The sequence below is a fragment of the Oncorhynchus clarkii genome, chromosome 16, assembly GCF_045791955.1.
Source record: "Oncorhynchus clarkii lewisi isolate Uvic-CL-2024 chromosome 16, UVic_Ocla_1.0, whole genome shotgun sequence".
NCBI lineage: Eukaryota > Metazoa > Chordata > Actinopteri > Salmoniformes > Salmonidae > Oncorhynchus > Oncorhynchus clarkii.
In genome coordinates, this window is record NC_092162.1 from 28064275 (window position 1) to 28083673 (window position 19399).

The following is a 19399-nucleotide window of genomic DNA, read 5'->3' on the forward strand; positions in this document are numbered from 1 at the left end:
GTGACAGTATCACATGGTAAGGATTTGTGTATGTCCATCTGTCTGAGTCTGTTTGTGTGAATAAGCATGGCTTTGAAATCATCCGTACAATAGATTCATTTAGTTCTAACTTCATTAGTACTCTCACTTGTGGCCAAACAATCAGAGATGATTGACAAACAACACTTTATGGTCCAATACAGTGTCCATATGAGGACAGCCTCAGATTGAAACAAGTCCTGCTGAGACTGAGGATGTTGTAATATGGACACGTAGAACTAGGCAGCCACACATTACATGGCATAAACCCTGTTCCAAAGCAAGTAGAATAACCTATATATTATTTTCAAGTTAATTTTTATTTAATTTCGTTCACATGCCAGATGTCAATGGACTGAGCTATGCGTTTTGCGTGATTAAATGAGGCACTGTGCTTTTAACGGTATTTCCAGCATTATACGGCTAGTGTCGCTGCAAATAGAAAATCCTAGGAAATGTTCTGTAGTTAATACAAGGTGTCTCCAATCAATCAATGTCTGGTTGTGCTCATGTATTTTGGCAGGGGGGGGTCGCCTAGCAAACGGGAGGCGTAGCTTTGCGAATCTGGATCGCATAATGTAGATTATTTATTTATCTACTATTTGTAGATCAGTGACTCTACACCTCACTTTGCACAAGCTGATCCTCTCCAACTGACTCAATATCTGGTCATCGGAACTTGTAAAAATGGGGCAGTTAAAGTGGAGTCGAGGAATCCAACCATGGAAGTACAAAAATGTTTTTGGAAATCCAAGATCTGAATAGCGCTTGGGAAAAAAGTGCTTCAATACACTGCTGGGACACTTGTTACAGATGACAAAAATATATTCTGCAAAACCTGAAACAAAACCTGCGACATAAGAAAATGTGCAATAGACCATCTGAAATCAAGAAATAAAAAAAGCTTGTCAAAAAACAGCATCTCCATAACAACAGACGAATCCACTGATAAGAGAGAAGAGTTCTTCATATTTTGTTTGCCTTGCAAACGAGAGCTGGCTGAAGAAGTAAAAGTTGACTGACTGATACAGTGTATTGACAAGTGTCGGAAAGTTCTAAAACATATTAACAAAACGTTGAGGTTGATTTAAAAAGCAAGCTGGTTGTGTGTCAGACAATGCAAGCTAAATGGTCAAAGTATTACAATGATTCTGCAGGACTTGTTGTCAAATGCAATGCATTTGGCAATTAATATCTGGCTAAATTATTTCCCAGAGGTCAACAAGCTTGTTGAAACCATCAAGAAAAATATTCAACCATCCCGAACCATTCCGAGTAGGCTACAGGCACTATTATGCACGTTTTCTGGCGGCAGAGAAGCATATCTCTCCAAATGTGAGCTTGACTGAATTCTGGAAAACTTGAACATCTCCACAGAAATAACTATCAACATTTTGAAAATATATACAGTAAGGAAGTCACAAACAAAAGAGGTTAACAAATACAAAACGCAACATTCAAATAAAAATCACAGTCAGTAAATATGTAGTTGTAGTTTCACAAACATACTCTATGTCATCATCCAAAGCAAAAGAGTCATCATCAACAAAAACAAATGATGATGAGCAAATAAATGCAAGATAGATTTCTGGTTTACACAGCATATTTTGCAAAGATCTTTCTTACATTGCAAACACAACAGTGGTCAAAAATGTTTTTGTGAATATGACATTTGTGACTTCACAGATTACATTTGTGAACTGTATCTTACATTTGTGACATGCATTGCATTTGTGAGTTGACTCACATTTGTGAGTTGATTACATATTTACGAGTGTCCTCCCTCCTGTTGGATGTTGAGCCCCAAAGCAGATGGCAAATCACTTTGGTTCAGTAGTACTTAGGGTTGCATTTATATTTTACTCCATTGTTTTTGATAGTGGCACATCTTTGATATTATCCCTATTGAATCAGCGTTGTTTCTACGTCTTTTCAATGAAATTACGATGAACCAACGTGGAATAGACGTTGAATTGACATATGTGGCCAGTGGGACGCTGCCTTCAGAAAGTATTTATACCCCATGACTTTGCAACATTTTGAATTAAAAATTGACTTAAATGTAGATTTGTCACTGGCCTACACACAATACCACATAATGTCAAAGTGGAATTATGTTTTCTGAAATTTTTACAAATGAATTAAAAATGAAAAGCTGAAATGTCTTGATTCAATAAGTGTTCAACTCCTTGTCATGGCAAGCCTAAATAAGTTCAGGAGTAAACATTTGTTTAACAAGTCACAAAAAAAGTTGCATGGACTCACTCTGTGTGCAATAATAGTGTTTAAGATGATTTTTGAATGACAACCTTCTCTGTACCCCACACATACAATTATCTGTATGGTCCCTCAATCGAGCAGTACATTTCAAGCACTTTCCAAAAGGCACTGGGAGACAAATTCACCTTTCAGCAGGGCAATAACCACAAGGTCAAATATATACTGGATTTGCTTACCAAGACAACATTGAATGTTCTTTAGTGGTCTAGTTACAGTTGAAAATCTATGGCAAGACATGAAAATGGTTGTCTAGCAATGATAAACAACCAACTTGACAGAGCTTGAAGATCTCTTTAAGGAATAATGTGCAAATACTGTACAACCCAGGTGGGCAAAGCTCTTAGAGACCTACACAGAAAGATTCACAGCTCTCTTAGAGACCTACACAGAAAGATTCACAGCTGTAATCACTGCTAAAGGTGATTATTTGTATTTAACTAGGCAACATATTCTATTTACAATGGCAGCCTACACCAGGCCAAACCCAGACAACACTGGGCCAATTGTGCACCGCCCTATGGGACTCCCAATCACAGCCAGATGTGATGCGGCTTAGATTTGAACCAAGTACTGCCTCTTGCACTGAGAAGCAGTGTCTTAGACCACTGCGCCACTCTGGAGTCCATTCTAACACATATTGACTCAGGGGTGTGAATACTTAAAAATGTGATATTTTTGTATTTCATTTTCAATAAATTTGCAAACACTTCTAAAAACACGTTTTCACTTTGTTATAATGGGTATTGTATGTAGATGTGGGAGAAAAATAATAATTTTTAATCATTTTGAATTCAGCCCGAAAACAACAAAATGTGGAATAAGTCAAGGAGTATGAATACTTTCTGAAGGCAGTTAATGCACATCTTACAGTGTGGCTTTAAAATGCTTCTTGTCTGTGTCACGAGACCGACCATTACTATTGTGTGTGTTACTATCGAGGATTTATAATTTTTGTTGGTGGCTCACTCTGATGGTACTCTACATGCATATTGAGTGTTTCTCTACAGAGAGCCACAATACCTACAATTACTATTGTGTGTGTTACTAACTCCATTTCATGGTACTCTACATGAATATACAGAATGTGGCTTTAACATCATATTTTTTGCCTGTGTCTCCACAGAGAGCCGTGAGACTTACCAGAGACAGGTGATGTCCATCTGCAGCATCGCCTCAGGAATCAGTTTTCTCGGAGTGGCGTGCATGGCTCTCTATTGCCGCAACAAGTGAGTGATTGTCACACCAGGTAGCTAAGGATGCCACCAAACAACAGAGGGACAATTGTATCATCATTGGACCTAAACTGTAAGATACAAAAGCATGAACCAGCCTTTTATTTTATTTATTTAACCTTTTAAATAACCTACTTAACTAGGCAAGTCAGTTAAGAACAAATTCTTATTTACAATGACGGCCTACACCGGTCAAACCAGAACGACGCTGGGCCAATTGTGCGCCGCCCTATGGGACTTCCAATCACAACTGGTTGTGATACAGCCTGGACTTGAACCAGTGCCTTTGTCTGGGGAGCAGTGGTCTGCATTAGCATAGGAAGGTAGAGGTGCAGCCCTGGGACCTTATTTGTACATTTTGCGTACGCACAAAAAATGGTTGCTCCAGTTCACGCAAAAGTGGAGATTTAAAAAAAACTGAACTTGAATTGAGAATGTGCTTATCCTCGTCCTTTAGACCAGTGTTTCCCAAACCTGGTCCTGGAGTACCCTCAACAGTTTACAGTTTTGTTGTAGTCCTCGACAAACACACCTCATTCAACTCATTGAGGGAGTAATGATTAGTTGAATCAGTTGTGCTTGTTCAGTTACAATAAAAATGTGTACTGTTCAGGGTATTCGAGGATCAGGGTTGGGAAACACTGCTTTAGACCATGCATATATACAATTTCTTGTGGTTTAAGTATTTGCATTGCAAGAAGGCATAAGTGGCTTATGCCAATGGGGAATAAATTATGACACTTATTCATAACAACAAAAAACAGGTAGCTAAATATAAATACAATATTCAGTAATTTGCCATTAGTGAGAAGAGTGAAAATCATTTTTTAAATGTTTTATCTTTGCATCTATTTCCTATTATTTATTTAATTTCCATTTTCTGACTATGAGATGTCATTCTCATGCTCATACCTGCCTACAACAGGTTAGGATAGGGCACCATTTGTCCGATCGCTCATTTAATCACACTGCACCAAATACCCTAGTACACCTCTGAAGGCTCTACCCACTTCCATGCCAGTCAGAAGAACTTAGGTGTTTTATCTATGAACACTCAAAAGCTGATTTCTCCACCAACCAGTGGGAACCATGGGGTGTTAACAACACTTGAGATTTTTTTTAACCTTTATTTAACTAGGCAAGTCAGTTAAGAACAAGTTCTTATTTTCAATTACAGCCTAGGAACAGTGGGTTAACTGCTTTGTTCAGGGGCAGAACAGATTTTTACCTTGTCAGCTCAGGGATTTGATGCAACCTTACGGTTACTAGTCCAACGCTCTAACAACGAGGCTACCTGCCACCCCGGACAACACATATAGAGATAACACATATGGAAGCTTTAAGGAAAAAGCAAACCATGCAATAATCTGAGTACGGCGCTCAGAGACCAAACAAGCCATAAAGATATCCCCCATATTGTGCAGTCAACAGAAGTCAGAAATAACATTATAAATATTCACTTACCTTTGATGATCTTCATCAGAATGCACTCCCAGGAATCCCAGTTCAACAATAAATGTTTGTTTTGTTCGATAATGTCCATAATTTATGTCCAAATTCCTCCTTGTTGTTAGCCCGTTCAGCCCAGTAATCCAACTTCATGACGCACGAGCAGACGAAAAGTTAAAAAGTTCAGTTACAGTCCATAGATCAATGTCAAATGAAGTATAGAATCAATCTTTAGAATGTTTTAACATAAATCTTTAACCCCTAGCACTTAGCCATCCCGGATCCGGGATCGTGAATACAGGCTCAAGCTCATTACCATAACGCAACGTTAACTATTCATGAAAATCGCAAATGAAATGAAATAAATATGCCATCTCTCAAGCTTAGCCTTTTATAAACAACACTGTCATCTCAGATTTTCAAAATATGCTTCTCAACCATAGGAAAACAATCATTTGTGTAACAGTAGCTAGCTAGCGTAGCATTTAGCGTTAGCATTAGCGTTAGCATCCAGCAGGCAACATTTCAACAAAAAACAAGAAAAGCCTTCAAATAAAATAATTTACCTTTGAAGAACTTCGGATGTTTTCAATGAGGAGACTCTCAGTTAGATAGCAAATGCTCAGTTTTTCCAAAAATATTCTTTGTGTATTAGAAATAGCTCCGTTTTGTACATCACATTTGACTACCAAAAAAACCCGAAAATTCAGTCCTCAAAACGCAAACTTTTTTCCAAATTAACTCCATAATATCGACTGAAAACATGGCAAACGTTGTTTAGAATCAATCCTCAAGGTGTTTTTCACATATCTCTCCGATGATATATCGTTCGTGGAAGCCTGGTTTCTCCTCTCTATCAAATGGAAAAATAATTGCACCTGGCGTTGCGCACCAATTTCGACGCAGGACACCAGGCGGACACTTGGAAAATGTAGTCTCTTATGGTCAATCTTCCAATGATATGCCTACAAATACGTCACAATGCTGCCGACATCTTGGGGGAACGGCAGAAGGTCTAAGCTTATTCCTGTCGCATTCACAGCCATATAAGGAGACATTAGAAAACAGAGCTTCAGAAATTCTGCTCATTTCCTGTTTGACGTTTCATCTTGGTTTCGCCTGTAGAATGAGTTCTGGGGCACTCACAGACAATATCTTTGCAGATTCTGAAACTTCAGAGTTTTCTTTCCAAAACTGTCAATAATATGCATAGTCGAGCATCTTTTCGTGACAAAATATTGCGCTTAAAACGGGAACGTTTTTTTATCCAATAATGAAATAGCGCCCCCATAGACTCAACTGGTTAATAATGTTCCAACCGGAGAATTCCTTTGTCTGTAGAATTTCGATGGAACAGAGCTTGCTCTCATGTAAACGAGTGTCACGAGCTCAAGGCATTCTGGCAGACCTCTGACTCATTCCCCTCTCATTTGCCCCCACTTCACAGTAGAAGCATCAAACAAGGTTTTAAAGGCTGTTGACATCTAGTGGAAGCCTTAGGAAGTGCAACATGACCAACATCCCACTGTATCTTCAATAGGGTATGAGTTGAAAAACGACCAACCTCAGATTTCCCACTTCCTGGTTGGATTTTTTCTCAGGTTTTTTGCCTGCCATATGAGTTCTGTTATACTCACAGACATAATTCAAACAGTTTTAGAAACTTCAGAGTGTTTTCTATCCAAATATACGATAATATGCATATATTAGCAACTGGGACTGAGTAGCAGGCCGTTTACTCTGGGCACCTTATTCATCCAAGCTACTCAATACTGCCCCCAGCCATAATAAGTTAAAATGTGATATTAAACCTAACCATAACATTAACCACACTGCTAAACTTACACCTAACCCTAACTTTCATTTTATTTATTTATTACGATATAGCCAATTTTAACTTTGTGGCTGTGGTAACTAGTGGAAACTGTTGTGCGTGTTGTTCACACTTGTATTTGCCCTCTCATTGGCTAGAATGGTGCCACCTCATCTTGCCTCCTCCTGACTGCCTTCCATTTTTGAATAAATGTATTATAATTGTTAGAGTGGCCCCCAGAGTATCTGGTCAATATAATGTCTCGTCTGTGAACTAGTTTGTCACTCCCAATGACTCAATATGGTAGCTCCAGCAGAGATGAAACAGGACGTGAGACATTTCACTGGCTCCTTTTTTTCTGGTTAATTTAAAAGTAGACCCAGCTGCTATCACATCGGTATTTACTGGAACTGTGACTATTTTTAGTGGGGCTTTCAAAGCAAAAGTCCCCATTGTACATCTTTGGCGTACTTCTTGTTGTGGAGCTTGTCAAAGCAAAAGCCCTCACTTAAATCTTCAACATACTTCTGACTTTTATTATTATTAAGCACGCTACTCCTCTTACAGCATTTAAGCTAGAAACGCAGATCAAACTTTAAAATGTGTAGACTGGCCAGGACAACTGTAACTTTTTGATACCTTTTATACTTTTAAAGTAATTTTATTTGTCCTTCTTTTTTCTCAACATTCTAAATCTGCCCTTTGTGACATCATCACTTCCAACATTCCATTCACTGTAACTGCAACAATGCAACTTTTTACACAAATCGTCTACTTTGACCACTTTGTTAACAACTTATACAAAAAGTTAGCGCATATGAAATCTTCCTCTACTTTTCTGCTTTTCAAATCTAACCTTGGAACGAAATGTATTATCCTGATAAAAACATTACAACTGTTTTAGTAACCACATTAACAACACTCTCTAACTTTTTATAAAAAGCAGAGATTTTTACCACTTCCCCAACAAGTTAGACAAACAGTGAGAGGGTATGACATCATCATCTACTTCTCTGCTATTCAATTCTGTTTGTGGAACTAACTGCTACGTATATAACGATACAGCTGTTTCAGTAACTGCAATAACACATTAACACATTTCCCACAAACTATTTCCAAACGACTGCCAAACTCCCCCAACAAGTCAGACAAAAACTTGGAGCGTATGAAATCTTACTCTACTTTCAAAACTGAAAGAATTAGGAATAGCTTCAACCAATCAATAGATAGAGCTGTTTAAGTAACTCACCAAGTGCTGTCTTTTGCATTAAGTCATGTCAGAAGCTAGAAGAGTTAGTGACCACAAACATACAACTACTGACCACATAACTATTGGCTACAACTATTGACCACAGCTACTGTCCACAAGTACACAACTGCTAACCACAACAACACGACTGCTGACCACAGCTAGTAACCACAACCACTAAACTACAGACCAATACAATTACTGACCACAGCCACACAACAACAACACATTTACTGACCACCACCCACTTTAATTATAACTACTCAAATGTGCATAAATAAGCATATAATACCCACAACAATAATTGTTCCTCTTGAACCGTTCAAGCTAGAGACACTATGTCATGGGCGTTGTAAGAAGTGGACCAAGGTGCAGCGTGGTGAGCGTGCATTTTTGTTTTTATGAACGTTTTACTAAAGTACATTGTGCATCAATTTAAACCCACAGCATGAATGATTCAGTTGCTTTGCTTTCCTAAGTGTTGTCTTTTATTCCCATCTTCTGACAAAAGATCGCTTTGTCCTCGTTACGCTCGTTGTTTGAAGGATCGGACCAAGGTGCAACGTGGTAGGCGTGCATCATTCCTTTATTAATGAACACCAAGAAAAATAACAAATACAAACGAACATAAAGCTCAGTAGCGCTAAACAGCAACAATACAAAAACAAGATCCCACAATCTAAGGTGGGAAAAAGGGCTGCCTAAGTATGATCCCCAATCAGAGACAACGATAGACAGCTGCCTCTGATTGGGTACTAGGCCAACAAAGAAATAGAAACATAGTCACACCCTGACCTAACCAAATAGAGAACAAAAAAGGCTCTCTAAGGTCAGGGCGTAACAGTACCACCCCCCCAATGTTTGGACTCCGGTCGCAAACCTGAACCTATAGGGGAGGGTCCGGGTGGGAATCTCATCTCAGTGAAGGCTCCGGTGCGGGACGCAGACCCCGCTCCGCTTGAGGCTCTCCCTACTTCGGTGGCACCTCTGGTGCGGAGATCATCGCCGGGGATTCCGGACCGTAGATTGTTGTCTCAGACTCCGGACCGTAGATCGTTGTCGCGGACTCCGGACCGTAGATCGTCGTCGCGGACTCCGGACCGTAGATCGTCGTCGCGGACTCTGGACCGTAGATTGTCTTCGCGGACTCCGAACCATAGAATGTCGTTGCCGGAAGTCTGGAGCGCAGAGCTGGCACAATCCAGACTCCAACCCCTCCAAACTCTTTCGTCCCTCTCCACTGACAACCACTCCTCGCTCAAACGGTCCAAGAATTCCTCCTCGGTCTCGGACTCACCCCTCAGCACCGAAGCTCACGTCATCTGCCTCCCCCCAAAAATGTTTTGGGGCTGCCTCTCGGGTTTCCTCGTGTCCTCTCCTCCTGACCATGCTGCTTGGTCCGTTTGTGGTGGGATCTTCTGTTACGCTCGTTGTTTGAAGGATCGGACCACGGTGCAGAATGGTAGGCGTACATAATTCCTTTATTAATATACACCAAGAAAAAACAACAAATACAAACTAACGTAAAGCTCTGTAGTGCTAAACAGCAACAATACAATAACACGATCTCACAATCTAAGGTGGGAAAAAGGGCTGCCTAAGTATGATCCCCAATCAGAGACAACGATAAACAGCTGCCTCTGATTGGGAACCATACTAGGCCAAAAAACAAATAGAAACATAGATTTGCCCACACCCTGACCTAACCAAATAGAGAATAAAAAAGGCTCTCTAAGGTCAGGGTGTGACAGTCCTATGTCTTTCTTCTTTCAGTTTTCACACGCAACAACTGTAGTTTAGGCATTTTTGTGATCTAACTGCCCCACAATCCAATGTAATAAGGTTGATTTTTGTGGTTGATTTGTGTATTTATGCACTTATGTGATGATGCTGTGCTGTGGTTTGTTGAGATGCAAGACACATTTCCCGAAAGGGATACAAAATAAAGAAGAATTACGAATATAGTAATCTGTCAAAGTAATGAGACCAATTATTTTACTAAATTTAACTTTGACTATTTGTAACTCCTTTGCTTTATATTGTAAAGTCAAACTTTTTAAACTTCTTTCCATTACCACAAAAATACTTTTCAAGAACTAATGCAAGCCCCACAACTTTAGTTGTAAAGTTACCATCTAGTTTCAATTGTGAAAGGATTGTGTAAGACGTCTAAGACATCCACCATCTTTGGCTCTAGTTGCACAGATCTGCAATTATCTCTCAAAGTAGGTATTGGTAATTCTACATAAAATATATCTGCCTCACATATTATTTTTTGACGATTGGCTGAAGCAAAAAAATCTGTAGCTAGTGTTGGTTAACACTATCAACGTTTCCCTTTACTGTGGAAATTGTGATCGAATCAGCACAATATTAGACACTTTCAATGCAACATACCAATACAAAATGAACTATGCAAGAGATGTTGTGCTAGGCAGAATGCATCGGAGCAGGCCTGACATTTGCTCAGTCCTGAAAAAAAATTAGAGGGAACATTGGTTGGCAATTTCATTTTTTCTAGCTAGCTAAACTGTGCAGCCAGCATTTTGTCTAAATCAATCCTATAACAATAACGAAACGGTTGGATAAACAAATAATTTGTGAAATTACTGTACTGCAGCAGATGACATGGGGTTAGTTTAGAATACTCAAACAATATGACAGAAGCAGCTTCACTTTGATTGGCTATTGCCTGGAATTTTGTTTGTGCTTGAGTTGCTTCATGTAGCAGAAAAATTTGCTTGAGGTTATGTCACATGCAACCTGCAACTATAACTAAAATTGTGTGCAAGTTGTGTTGTGTAACTGCAGCCTTAGATTCCAGTTCATTGATGCTGTACTTAGAAATATGACAAAAGAGAGCATTCTTGTGTTTTGAAATGTACGTTTAATCAAAGTGATGTACTCATCCTCAACAATAACCATAGGTAAATTCTGATGCATTATATCTGAGTTTTTCTATATATTTTATTTTATGCAGTTTGTAAACTGCTGTTAACACAAGTGCAGTTGGAAACCAAAAAAGGTTTCAAACCAGTGTATGTCTCTTTCTGTCAATTCACATCGCTAACTACCTGCCACTACTTTATCACCAAAATCTCCCATCATGTGATTTTCTTCTGAAAAGCATGCACAACAGCATTTTAGTGGTAGCCTATCCAGCAGTGTTACTGTTAAGCTGCTTACGCTGTCTACTCAGTTATCATAAAGTCGCATTGCTGAAATTTGCATGAGGTTGGATCTTATCAATGGGATACCAACATATTCAAATGATGATAATGATTGACATTTGAATTAAAAACGTTATTTTGAGGAATTTATTCATACTAATTCATCTTTCCACAAGATATAGTCTAGGGTTACAAATCTAGGGTTGCTACCCAAGCCGGCTGGTCATTCGTTCTATCGGTTCGGTTGCAAGAGTCGTTCAGTCTCTTTGTTCTGTATCTATGGACGCGACCCAGTCGTTCGTTCTAAATGTTCAATTACCATACTGTCTGGCAGCGTTCTTATCCTTTGTTTGCTAGCTAGCCAATTACAGCTAACAGTCACGTCCACCAGAATAACAGCAAAGTAGCTGCATTTGCATTTGTTTAAGCTGTTTTCTAGTGACTTTACTTGGATACATCCATAACAATGAGCTAATGAGGTGCTGTTGTTCAGAGCAGGAGCTATTCAATAAACACAGCTAACACAATCATTTCAAACTGAAACTGGACAAATTGAAAGCTAGCTGCACTTCATTTCATTTTACCTTTTCTCAATTGACATTTATTTGTATACATCCATAGAAATTATGCCTGGCTGAGCTGAGAAACTCTGTCTGCCCAACTTCCAACACGTGATTTACTATGGGACAGCTGGAGATAGAATTTGAATATTGAAACAATGTTGCAAATGTCAGAGAGACAGAGAGCAAGTTTTATACAAATCTCCGCTGTTGAAAACAAAATGTTAGTCTAAAGGAAATGTAAGATAATGTCTAGATGCTTTTTATAGTGGAGATCAAATTTATAAATTGCTTGGCTGGGCTGATGAGAGAGTGGATTGAGCAGTCAGACGGAACAAAGTAAATAGGCATTTTAACGTCATAGATTTAGCCGGTGGTAACTTGTGTAATAGACACTGGCTGGAATGCGGTTTTAACCAATCAGCATTCAAATTTCACAGCACGGTGTAAACAAATGCCTGTGTGCCTAACAGAAGTTTTATGCAACATCACTTTGATTAAACCTTCACTTTGAAAATACTGCTTCTTCCTCTCCACTCCGAGCACCTTTCCTTCGCCACTAACCTGGCTCTCTGCAATTATTACAATGTAACAATAGTATAACGGCCATTACTGGCGTTGGAACATTGAAGGGTTTGCCTTAAATCGTCCAACACTATAATCCATTGGCTGCTTGATTACAAATGATTTAACATGGCTGCAAAATAATTGAGCCTTGTCATGGGAGGAATGAACAGGATTAATATTACCGTAGTTATTGACAACATTCACCATGTAGCAAAAGGGGTGCCGTTTAAAGCAGTGTTAACAGTTCAATAGAAATGATTACACACATTTGATTTGCACCCTGTGACTGTGCGTACAAAGAGCTGGATAATCTGGACAACAGAATCTCATCAAGCAGTGACGAGGCACCTGTAAGACGTGAATGCAGCTCAAAGACAGTGGATCAGTGTACAAGAGCCAGGGACACAAAGCTCTAACCCAGAGCAATATACTGTGCAGTAGGCATACTGTATCTGAGGATCATGAAAGCTGAAGGGGGGGCTTTGTATTTAACTCGGTATGGCCTCTCTCCCTCTGCAGGAGACACAGGGAAAAGCTACAGACGCAATTCTCTGAGAGCTGGAACCTGAGGGAGTGCGGAATCAACTCCTCTGGGCAGATGTCTAAATCTTGCCCCAGGCCTCAGTGCGGCCTGCAGCTTCAAAAGGTGAGATTAAAGAACCAGCCTTTCTTATTGTATTCTACCTTGACGTTTAAATACAGTTGAAGTCAGATGTTTACATACATCTTAGCCAAAAACCTTTAAACTCAGTTTTTCACAATTCCTGACATTTAATCAGAGTAAAAATTTCCTGTCTTAGGTCAGTTAGGATCACCACTTTATTTTAAGAATGTGAAATGTCAGAATAATAGTAGAGGGAATGATTTATTTCAGCTTTTATTATTTCATCACATTCCCAGTGGGTCAGAAGTTTACATTCAATTAATATTTAGTAGCGTTGCCTTTAAATTGTTTAACATGGGTCAAACGTTTTGGGTTGCCTTCCACAAGCTTCCCACAATAAGTTGGGTGAATTTTGGCCCATTCCTCCTGACAGAGCTGGTGTAACTGAGTCAGGTTTATAGGCCTCCATGGTCGCACACGCCTTTTCAGTTCTGCCCACAGATTTTTTTATAGGATTGAGGTCAGGTCGTTGTGATGGCCACTCCAAGACTTTGATTTTGTTGTCCTTAAGCCATTTTGCCACAACATTGGAAGTATAGTATGCTTGGGGTCATTGTCCATTTGGAAGACCCATTTGCGACCAAGCTTTAACTTCCTGACTGATGTCTTGAGATGTTGCTTCAATATATCCACATAATTTTCCTTCCTCGTGATGCCATCTATTTTGTGTCGTGCACCAGTCCCTCTTCCAGCAAAGCACACCCACAACATGATGCTGCCACCCCCATGCTTCACGGTTGGGATGGTGTTCTTCGGCTTGCAAGCCTCCCCTTTTTTCCTCCAAACATAACGATGGTCATTATGGCCAAACAGTTCTATTTTTGTTTCATCAGACCAGAGGACATTTCTCCAAAAAGTACATTCTTTGTCCCCATGTGCAGTTGCAAACCGTGGTCGGGCTTTTTTTATGGCGGTTTTGGAGCAGTGGCTTCTTCCTTGCTGAGCGGCCTGTCAGGTTTTTATTTTTTGTTATTTTTATTTTACCATCATTTAACTAGGCAAGTCAGTTAAGAACAAATTCTTATTTTCAATGATGGCCTAGGAACAGTGGGTTAACTGCCTTGTTCAGAGGCAGAATGGTTATGTTGATATGTTGACTCATTTTACTGTGGATATAGATACTTTTGTGAAGATGCTGGAGGAAATGGGTACAAGGTCCTTTGCTGTTGTTCTGGGATTGATTTGCACTTTTTGCACCAAAGTACGTTCCTCTCTAGGAGACAGAACGCGTCTTCTTCCTAAGCGGTATGACGGCTGCGTGGTCCCATGGTGTTTATACTTGCGTACTATTGCGTACAGATGAACGCGGTAAATTGCTCCCAAGGATGAACCAGACTTGTGGAAGTCTACAATTTTTTTCTGAGGTCTTGGCTGATTTATTTTGATTGTCCCATGATGTCAAGCAAAGTGGCACTGAGTTTGAAGGTAGGCCTTGAAATACATCCACAGGTACACCTCCAATTGACTCAAACGATGTCAATTAGCCTATCAGAAGCTTCTAAAGCCATGACAACATTTTCTGGAATTTTCCAAGCTGTTTAAAGGCACAGTCAACTTAGTGTAACTTCTGACACACTGGAATTGTTATACAGTGTGAAGTAAGTGAAGTAATCTGTCTGTAAACAAATGTTGGAAGAATGACTTGTGTCACAATGTAGATGTCTTAACCGACTTGCCAAAACTATAGTTTGTTAACAAGAAATTAGTGAAGTGGTTGAAAAACGAGTTTTAATGACTCCAACCTAAGTGTATGTAAACTTTCGACTTCAACCGTATATTTAAGATAAGTACACTCTTTGTCAGGGGTGAGGGGTATATGTGTAACCATTTTCACCAAATGATTATTTGCATATCAGGAAGGGTTCTTTACTGCTGTGATGGTTATGAATAACCATCCTGTTTTTCCTCTCTTCACCATGTTTTTATTTTATGCCATGAAATGCTGCTCATTAGGCCTGTTTCCTCTTATTTATAGACTGTGTGGAGATACACTGAGTGTAAAAAAAACATTAGGACCACCTTAGCTTTCCATGATATAGGTTGACCAGGTGAATCAAGGTGAAAGCTATGATCCCTTATTGATGTCACTTGTTAAAGCCTCCATTTATTCAGTGTAAATGAAGGGGAGGAGACAGGTTAAAGAAGGATTTTTAAGCCTGGAGACAATTGAGACATGTATTGTGTACGTGTGCTATTAAGAGGTTGAATGGGCAAGACAAAATATTGATGTGCCTTTGAATGGGTATGGTAGTAGATGCTAGGCACACTGGTTTGAATGTGTCAAGAACTGAAACGCTGCTGGGTTTTTCATGCTTAACAGTTTCCTGTGTGTTTCAAGAATGGTCCACCACCCAAAGGACATTCAGCCAACTTGGCACAACTGTGGGATGCATTGGAGTCAACATGGGCCAGCATCCCTGTGGAACGCTTTCGACACCTTGTAGAGTCCAAGCCCTGACAGTTCCCCAAAAGGTTGCAAGTTCAAATCCCCACACAGCAAATTTGTAAGTGTTAAAATCTCGGCTCTCAGGTCAAAAGAGTTGTGAGTGTTGATTCTACACACTCAAAAAAAGGGTTCCAAAGGGATCTTTGGCTGTCCCCAAAGGAGAAACCTTTTTTGGTTCCAGGTAGAGCCCTTTTTGGTTCCAGGTAGAACCATTTTGGGTTCCATTTAGAACCCTTTGTAGAAAGGGTTCTACAAATCATTTGATAAAATATTGATTTAGGCCTTTTACTACTAAAGCCCATAGAAATGCATTGAATGACACATTCATAATGTCAAAAAGGACAGTAAAACATGTTTACTTAAGAAACAAGGTTTTGAAGTATCTGTCCTTTTTTACACATACAGTATTTAACCCCTTTTTGGGGTAAGCACAAAACTACCTTCATACTTTCATTCGTTTTTTTAAACCTGTGCCGGTTACCTTCAGACAAGTCCTATGACACTTGTGGGTATTTTAAAGCAAATTGCCATCGTGTTCGTGAGTCTCCCTTTCCACAGAGTGGTCATAATACTTTGTAGGTCCAACCGTTTGAACGCTACAGATGTTTTTTGGGATGTCTCATGGTCTGACAAACAATCGCTCTAGGTTTGCCACCTGGCAAATGCAATGGATTTGGAAGCATCAAATGCAAAAAACCTTGATATCTCTTGCTTAAACTGACAGATTTTGTTGAGGCTTTTTTTGTTATGTAACTAGGGGGTTAAACACTATTATTACACACAGAGTCCATGCAAGTGACTTGTTATGCAAATGTTTTCTCCTGGACTTATTTATGCTTGCCATAACAGAGGTTGAATAATTGACTCATTTCAGCTTTGCATTTTTTATTAATTTGTAAACATTTCAAAAACATTATTCCACTTTGACATTATAGGGTATTGTGTGTAGGCCAGTGACATAACATTGCAATTGAATCCATTTTAAATTCCCATTTTAAATTCAGGTGACACAACAAAATGTCAAAAAGGTGTGTGACCATGTTCTGACAACACTGTATGGTACTAAAGGGTTTAAATTTAATTCAAACATAATCACTGAGGCAGTGACTTGGTGAAGGCTTCATGATTAGAAGTTATTGAATGCAACAATAATATCTTTGTTACTAACAAACACAATCATGGGTGATTATATTTCACATTCACTTGAAAGGCATGCTGGGAAATATGCAAATACAGCTTTACAACATACAATGATAAACCCGCCCCCAACTCAAATAAAGTGTTCATTTAAGTTGTAATTTGCAACACCCAGTTTGTGAACACTTTGAAAAGTGTTAGGTTAACACTATTTCGGTGGGTCACATACAGTATAATGTCTAAAAAAGTGTTGAATTTAATACTGTCGGTCTTAGAATTCTGATCTCAAATTTGATGTGCAGAGTATTTATGCACACTTTAAATCAAGTGTTGCTTAGCACTTCTATTTTGATGTTCGTTTTGTCCGAAAATCGGATAATTATTGACTTAATTTGCAGAAACAGATTGTTGCCAATAAATCTCTGTTATGGCTAATCGCTGTTATGCCAACAGACCTGGTGTCCGTTTTTTTTTTATAATTTATTTTATTTTACTTGAATATCCAAAACATACAATATACTTGCAGTGAAGCCTCTGAACAACAACACCACCAGTCATCCAACAAACTCCTATTTAGAGCAACACACAGAAGCATCCATGGTCAACGCCCTGCTCAAGGGCACGTCGACAGAACTCCAACTAGGCCAAAAAAAAATGGGGACGCGAACCCTCCAAGATCCCCCTCACAGTTCCCCACAGCTGTCCCTCAGTCATCTGAGACCCCTACGAAAGTCACCCCCCAGAACGACATTTATATATATACATATAAAATGAATTCCATTCCCCACCGCCAAGAACCCTCCCCAATGCACCAACAACCAAGAAAATGAACTCATCAGAAAAAAGTCAAAAGAAAACAGAAAACAACAATGCAAAAAAACAAGGTACCTCAAGGACAACTAAAATCATAACAGCAAGGCCAACTGTATATGTTTGAGTGCACGTCTGGCACTATTTACAGTGGCCTGAAAAAGTATGTGAACCCTTTGGAATTACCTGGTTTTCTGCATAAATTAGTCATAACATGATCTTCATCTTAGTCACAACAATAGACAAACACAGTGTGCTTTAACTAATAACACACAAATTATTGTATTTTTCTGGTCTATGTTAAATACATAATTAAAAAATCTACAGTGTAGGTTGGAAAATGTATGTGAACCCCTAGGCTAATGACTTATCCAAAAGCTAATTGGAGTTAGGAGTCAGCTAACCTGGAGTCCAATCAATGAGACGAGATTGGAGATGTTGGTTAGAGCTGCCCTGCCCTATTAAGAATACTCACAAAATTTGAGTTTGCTATTCACAAGAAGCATTGCCTGATGTGAACCATGCCCCAAACAAAGAGATCTCAGAAGACCTAAGATGAAGAATTGTTGACTTGCATAAATAAATCCTCTCTGGGATAGGGGGCAGTATTTTCACGTCCGGATGAAAAGCGTGCCCAAAGTAAACTGCCTGCTACTCAGGCCCAGAAGGATATGCATATAATTAGTAGATTTGGATAGAGAACACTCTGAAGTTTCTAGAACTGTTAGAATAATGTCCGTGAGTATAACAAAACAATCCATCCAGGGAAAAAAAATTTGAGGTCAATATGTTTTCCAATGGTTTTCTATGGGAGACCTGATTTATTAGGGCCCAGATTGCAGTTTCTATGGCCTCCACTAGATGTAAACAGTCTTTAGAATTGTTTGATGTTTTTCTTTTGAGAAATTAAGAAGTAGGGCTGTTCTTTGTTGGTGTCACTCTGAAGGGCTTTAGTCTTTTGTTGCGCGTGAACTGGAGCGCGCTTCACATTGTTTTTATCCGGTATTAGAAACAGTTTATTCAGTCTTAAATGTTTTCGTTTATTTACATTTTAGGATACCTGGGGTTGGATTAGGAACGTTGTTTGAAATGTTTGGACCAAGTTTTAGGGTAACTTATTACATACTTTGTAGTCATGTTGGAACCGATGTATTTCTGAATCAAACGCGCCATATATATAAATATAGATATAAAGAAGGAATTTATCGAACAAAACGACCATTCATTGTGTCACTGAGACATTTGAGATTGCAAAAAGAAGAAGATCTTCAAAGGTAAGGCATTTATTATATGGCTATTTCTGACTTTTGTGTCGCACCTGCCTTGTTGAAATATGTTTTTCATGTGTTTGTATGCGGGGCGCTGTCCTCAGATAATTTCACTGGATGTTGACAAATCAATCCCGCTAACGGGATTCTAGCGGAATTCGCGCTTAACCTGTAGCGACACCCCATCCCGTGAACTGGACCGTTGTCATCATCTGACACTAATTAGCATAACACAACGGACATAAATCTTCCTAGAAAATCTTCCTATTCATGAAAATCACAAGTGCAATATATTGGAACACAGCTTAGCCTTTTGTTAATCAGCCTGTCATCTCAGATTTTCTAAATATGCTTTACAGCCAACGCTAGACAAGCATTTGTGAAAGTTTATCATAGCCTAGCATAGCATTATGCCTTGCTAGCAGCAGGCAACCTTGTCACGGAAATCAGAAAAGCAATCCAATTAAATCGTTTACCTTTGATGAACTTCAGATGTTTTCACTCACGAGACTCCCAGGTAGACAGCCAAAGTTCATTTTTTCCCAAAAGATAATTTTTGTAGGCGAAATAGCTCCGTTTGCATTTTCACTTTTGAATAAATAGCGTGCCCAATTTCAACTTCCTGCTACTCATGCCAAGAATATAAGATATGCATATTATTAGTAGATTTGGATAGAAAACACTCTGAAGTTTCTAAAACTGTTTGAAACATGTCTGTGAGTATAACAGAACTTAT

General features: G+C 39.1%; 1 protein-coding gene across 1 annotated transcript in view; it reads left to right on the forward strand.

Annotated features, from left to right (window-relative positions):
* Window positions 1-19399, forward strand: part of LOC139368292 (neuregulin 3b) — a 412189-nt gene that overhangs the window by 365675 nt on the left and 27115 nt on the right. The window contains exons 5-6 of the mRNA XM_071107039.1: window positions 3422-3524; window positions 12858-12984. Coding sequence (XP_070963140.1) covers window positions 3422-3524; window positions 12858-12984 — 230 coding nt within the window. The remainder of the gene's footprint in view (window positions 1-3421; window positions 3525-12857; window positions 12985-19399) is intronic.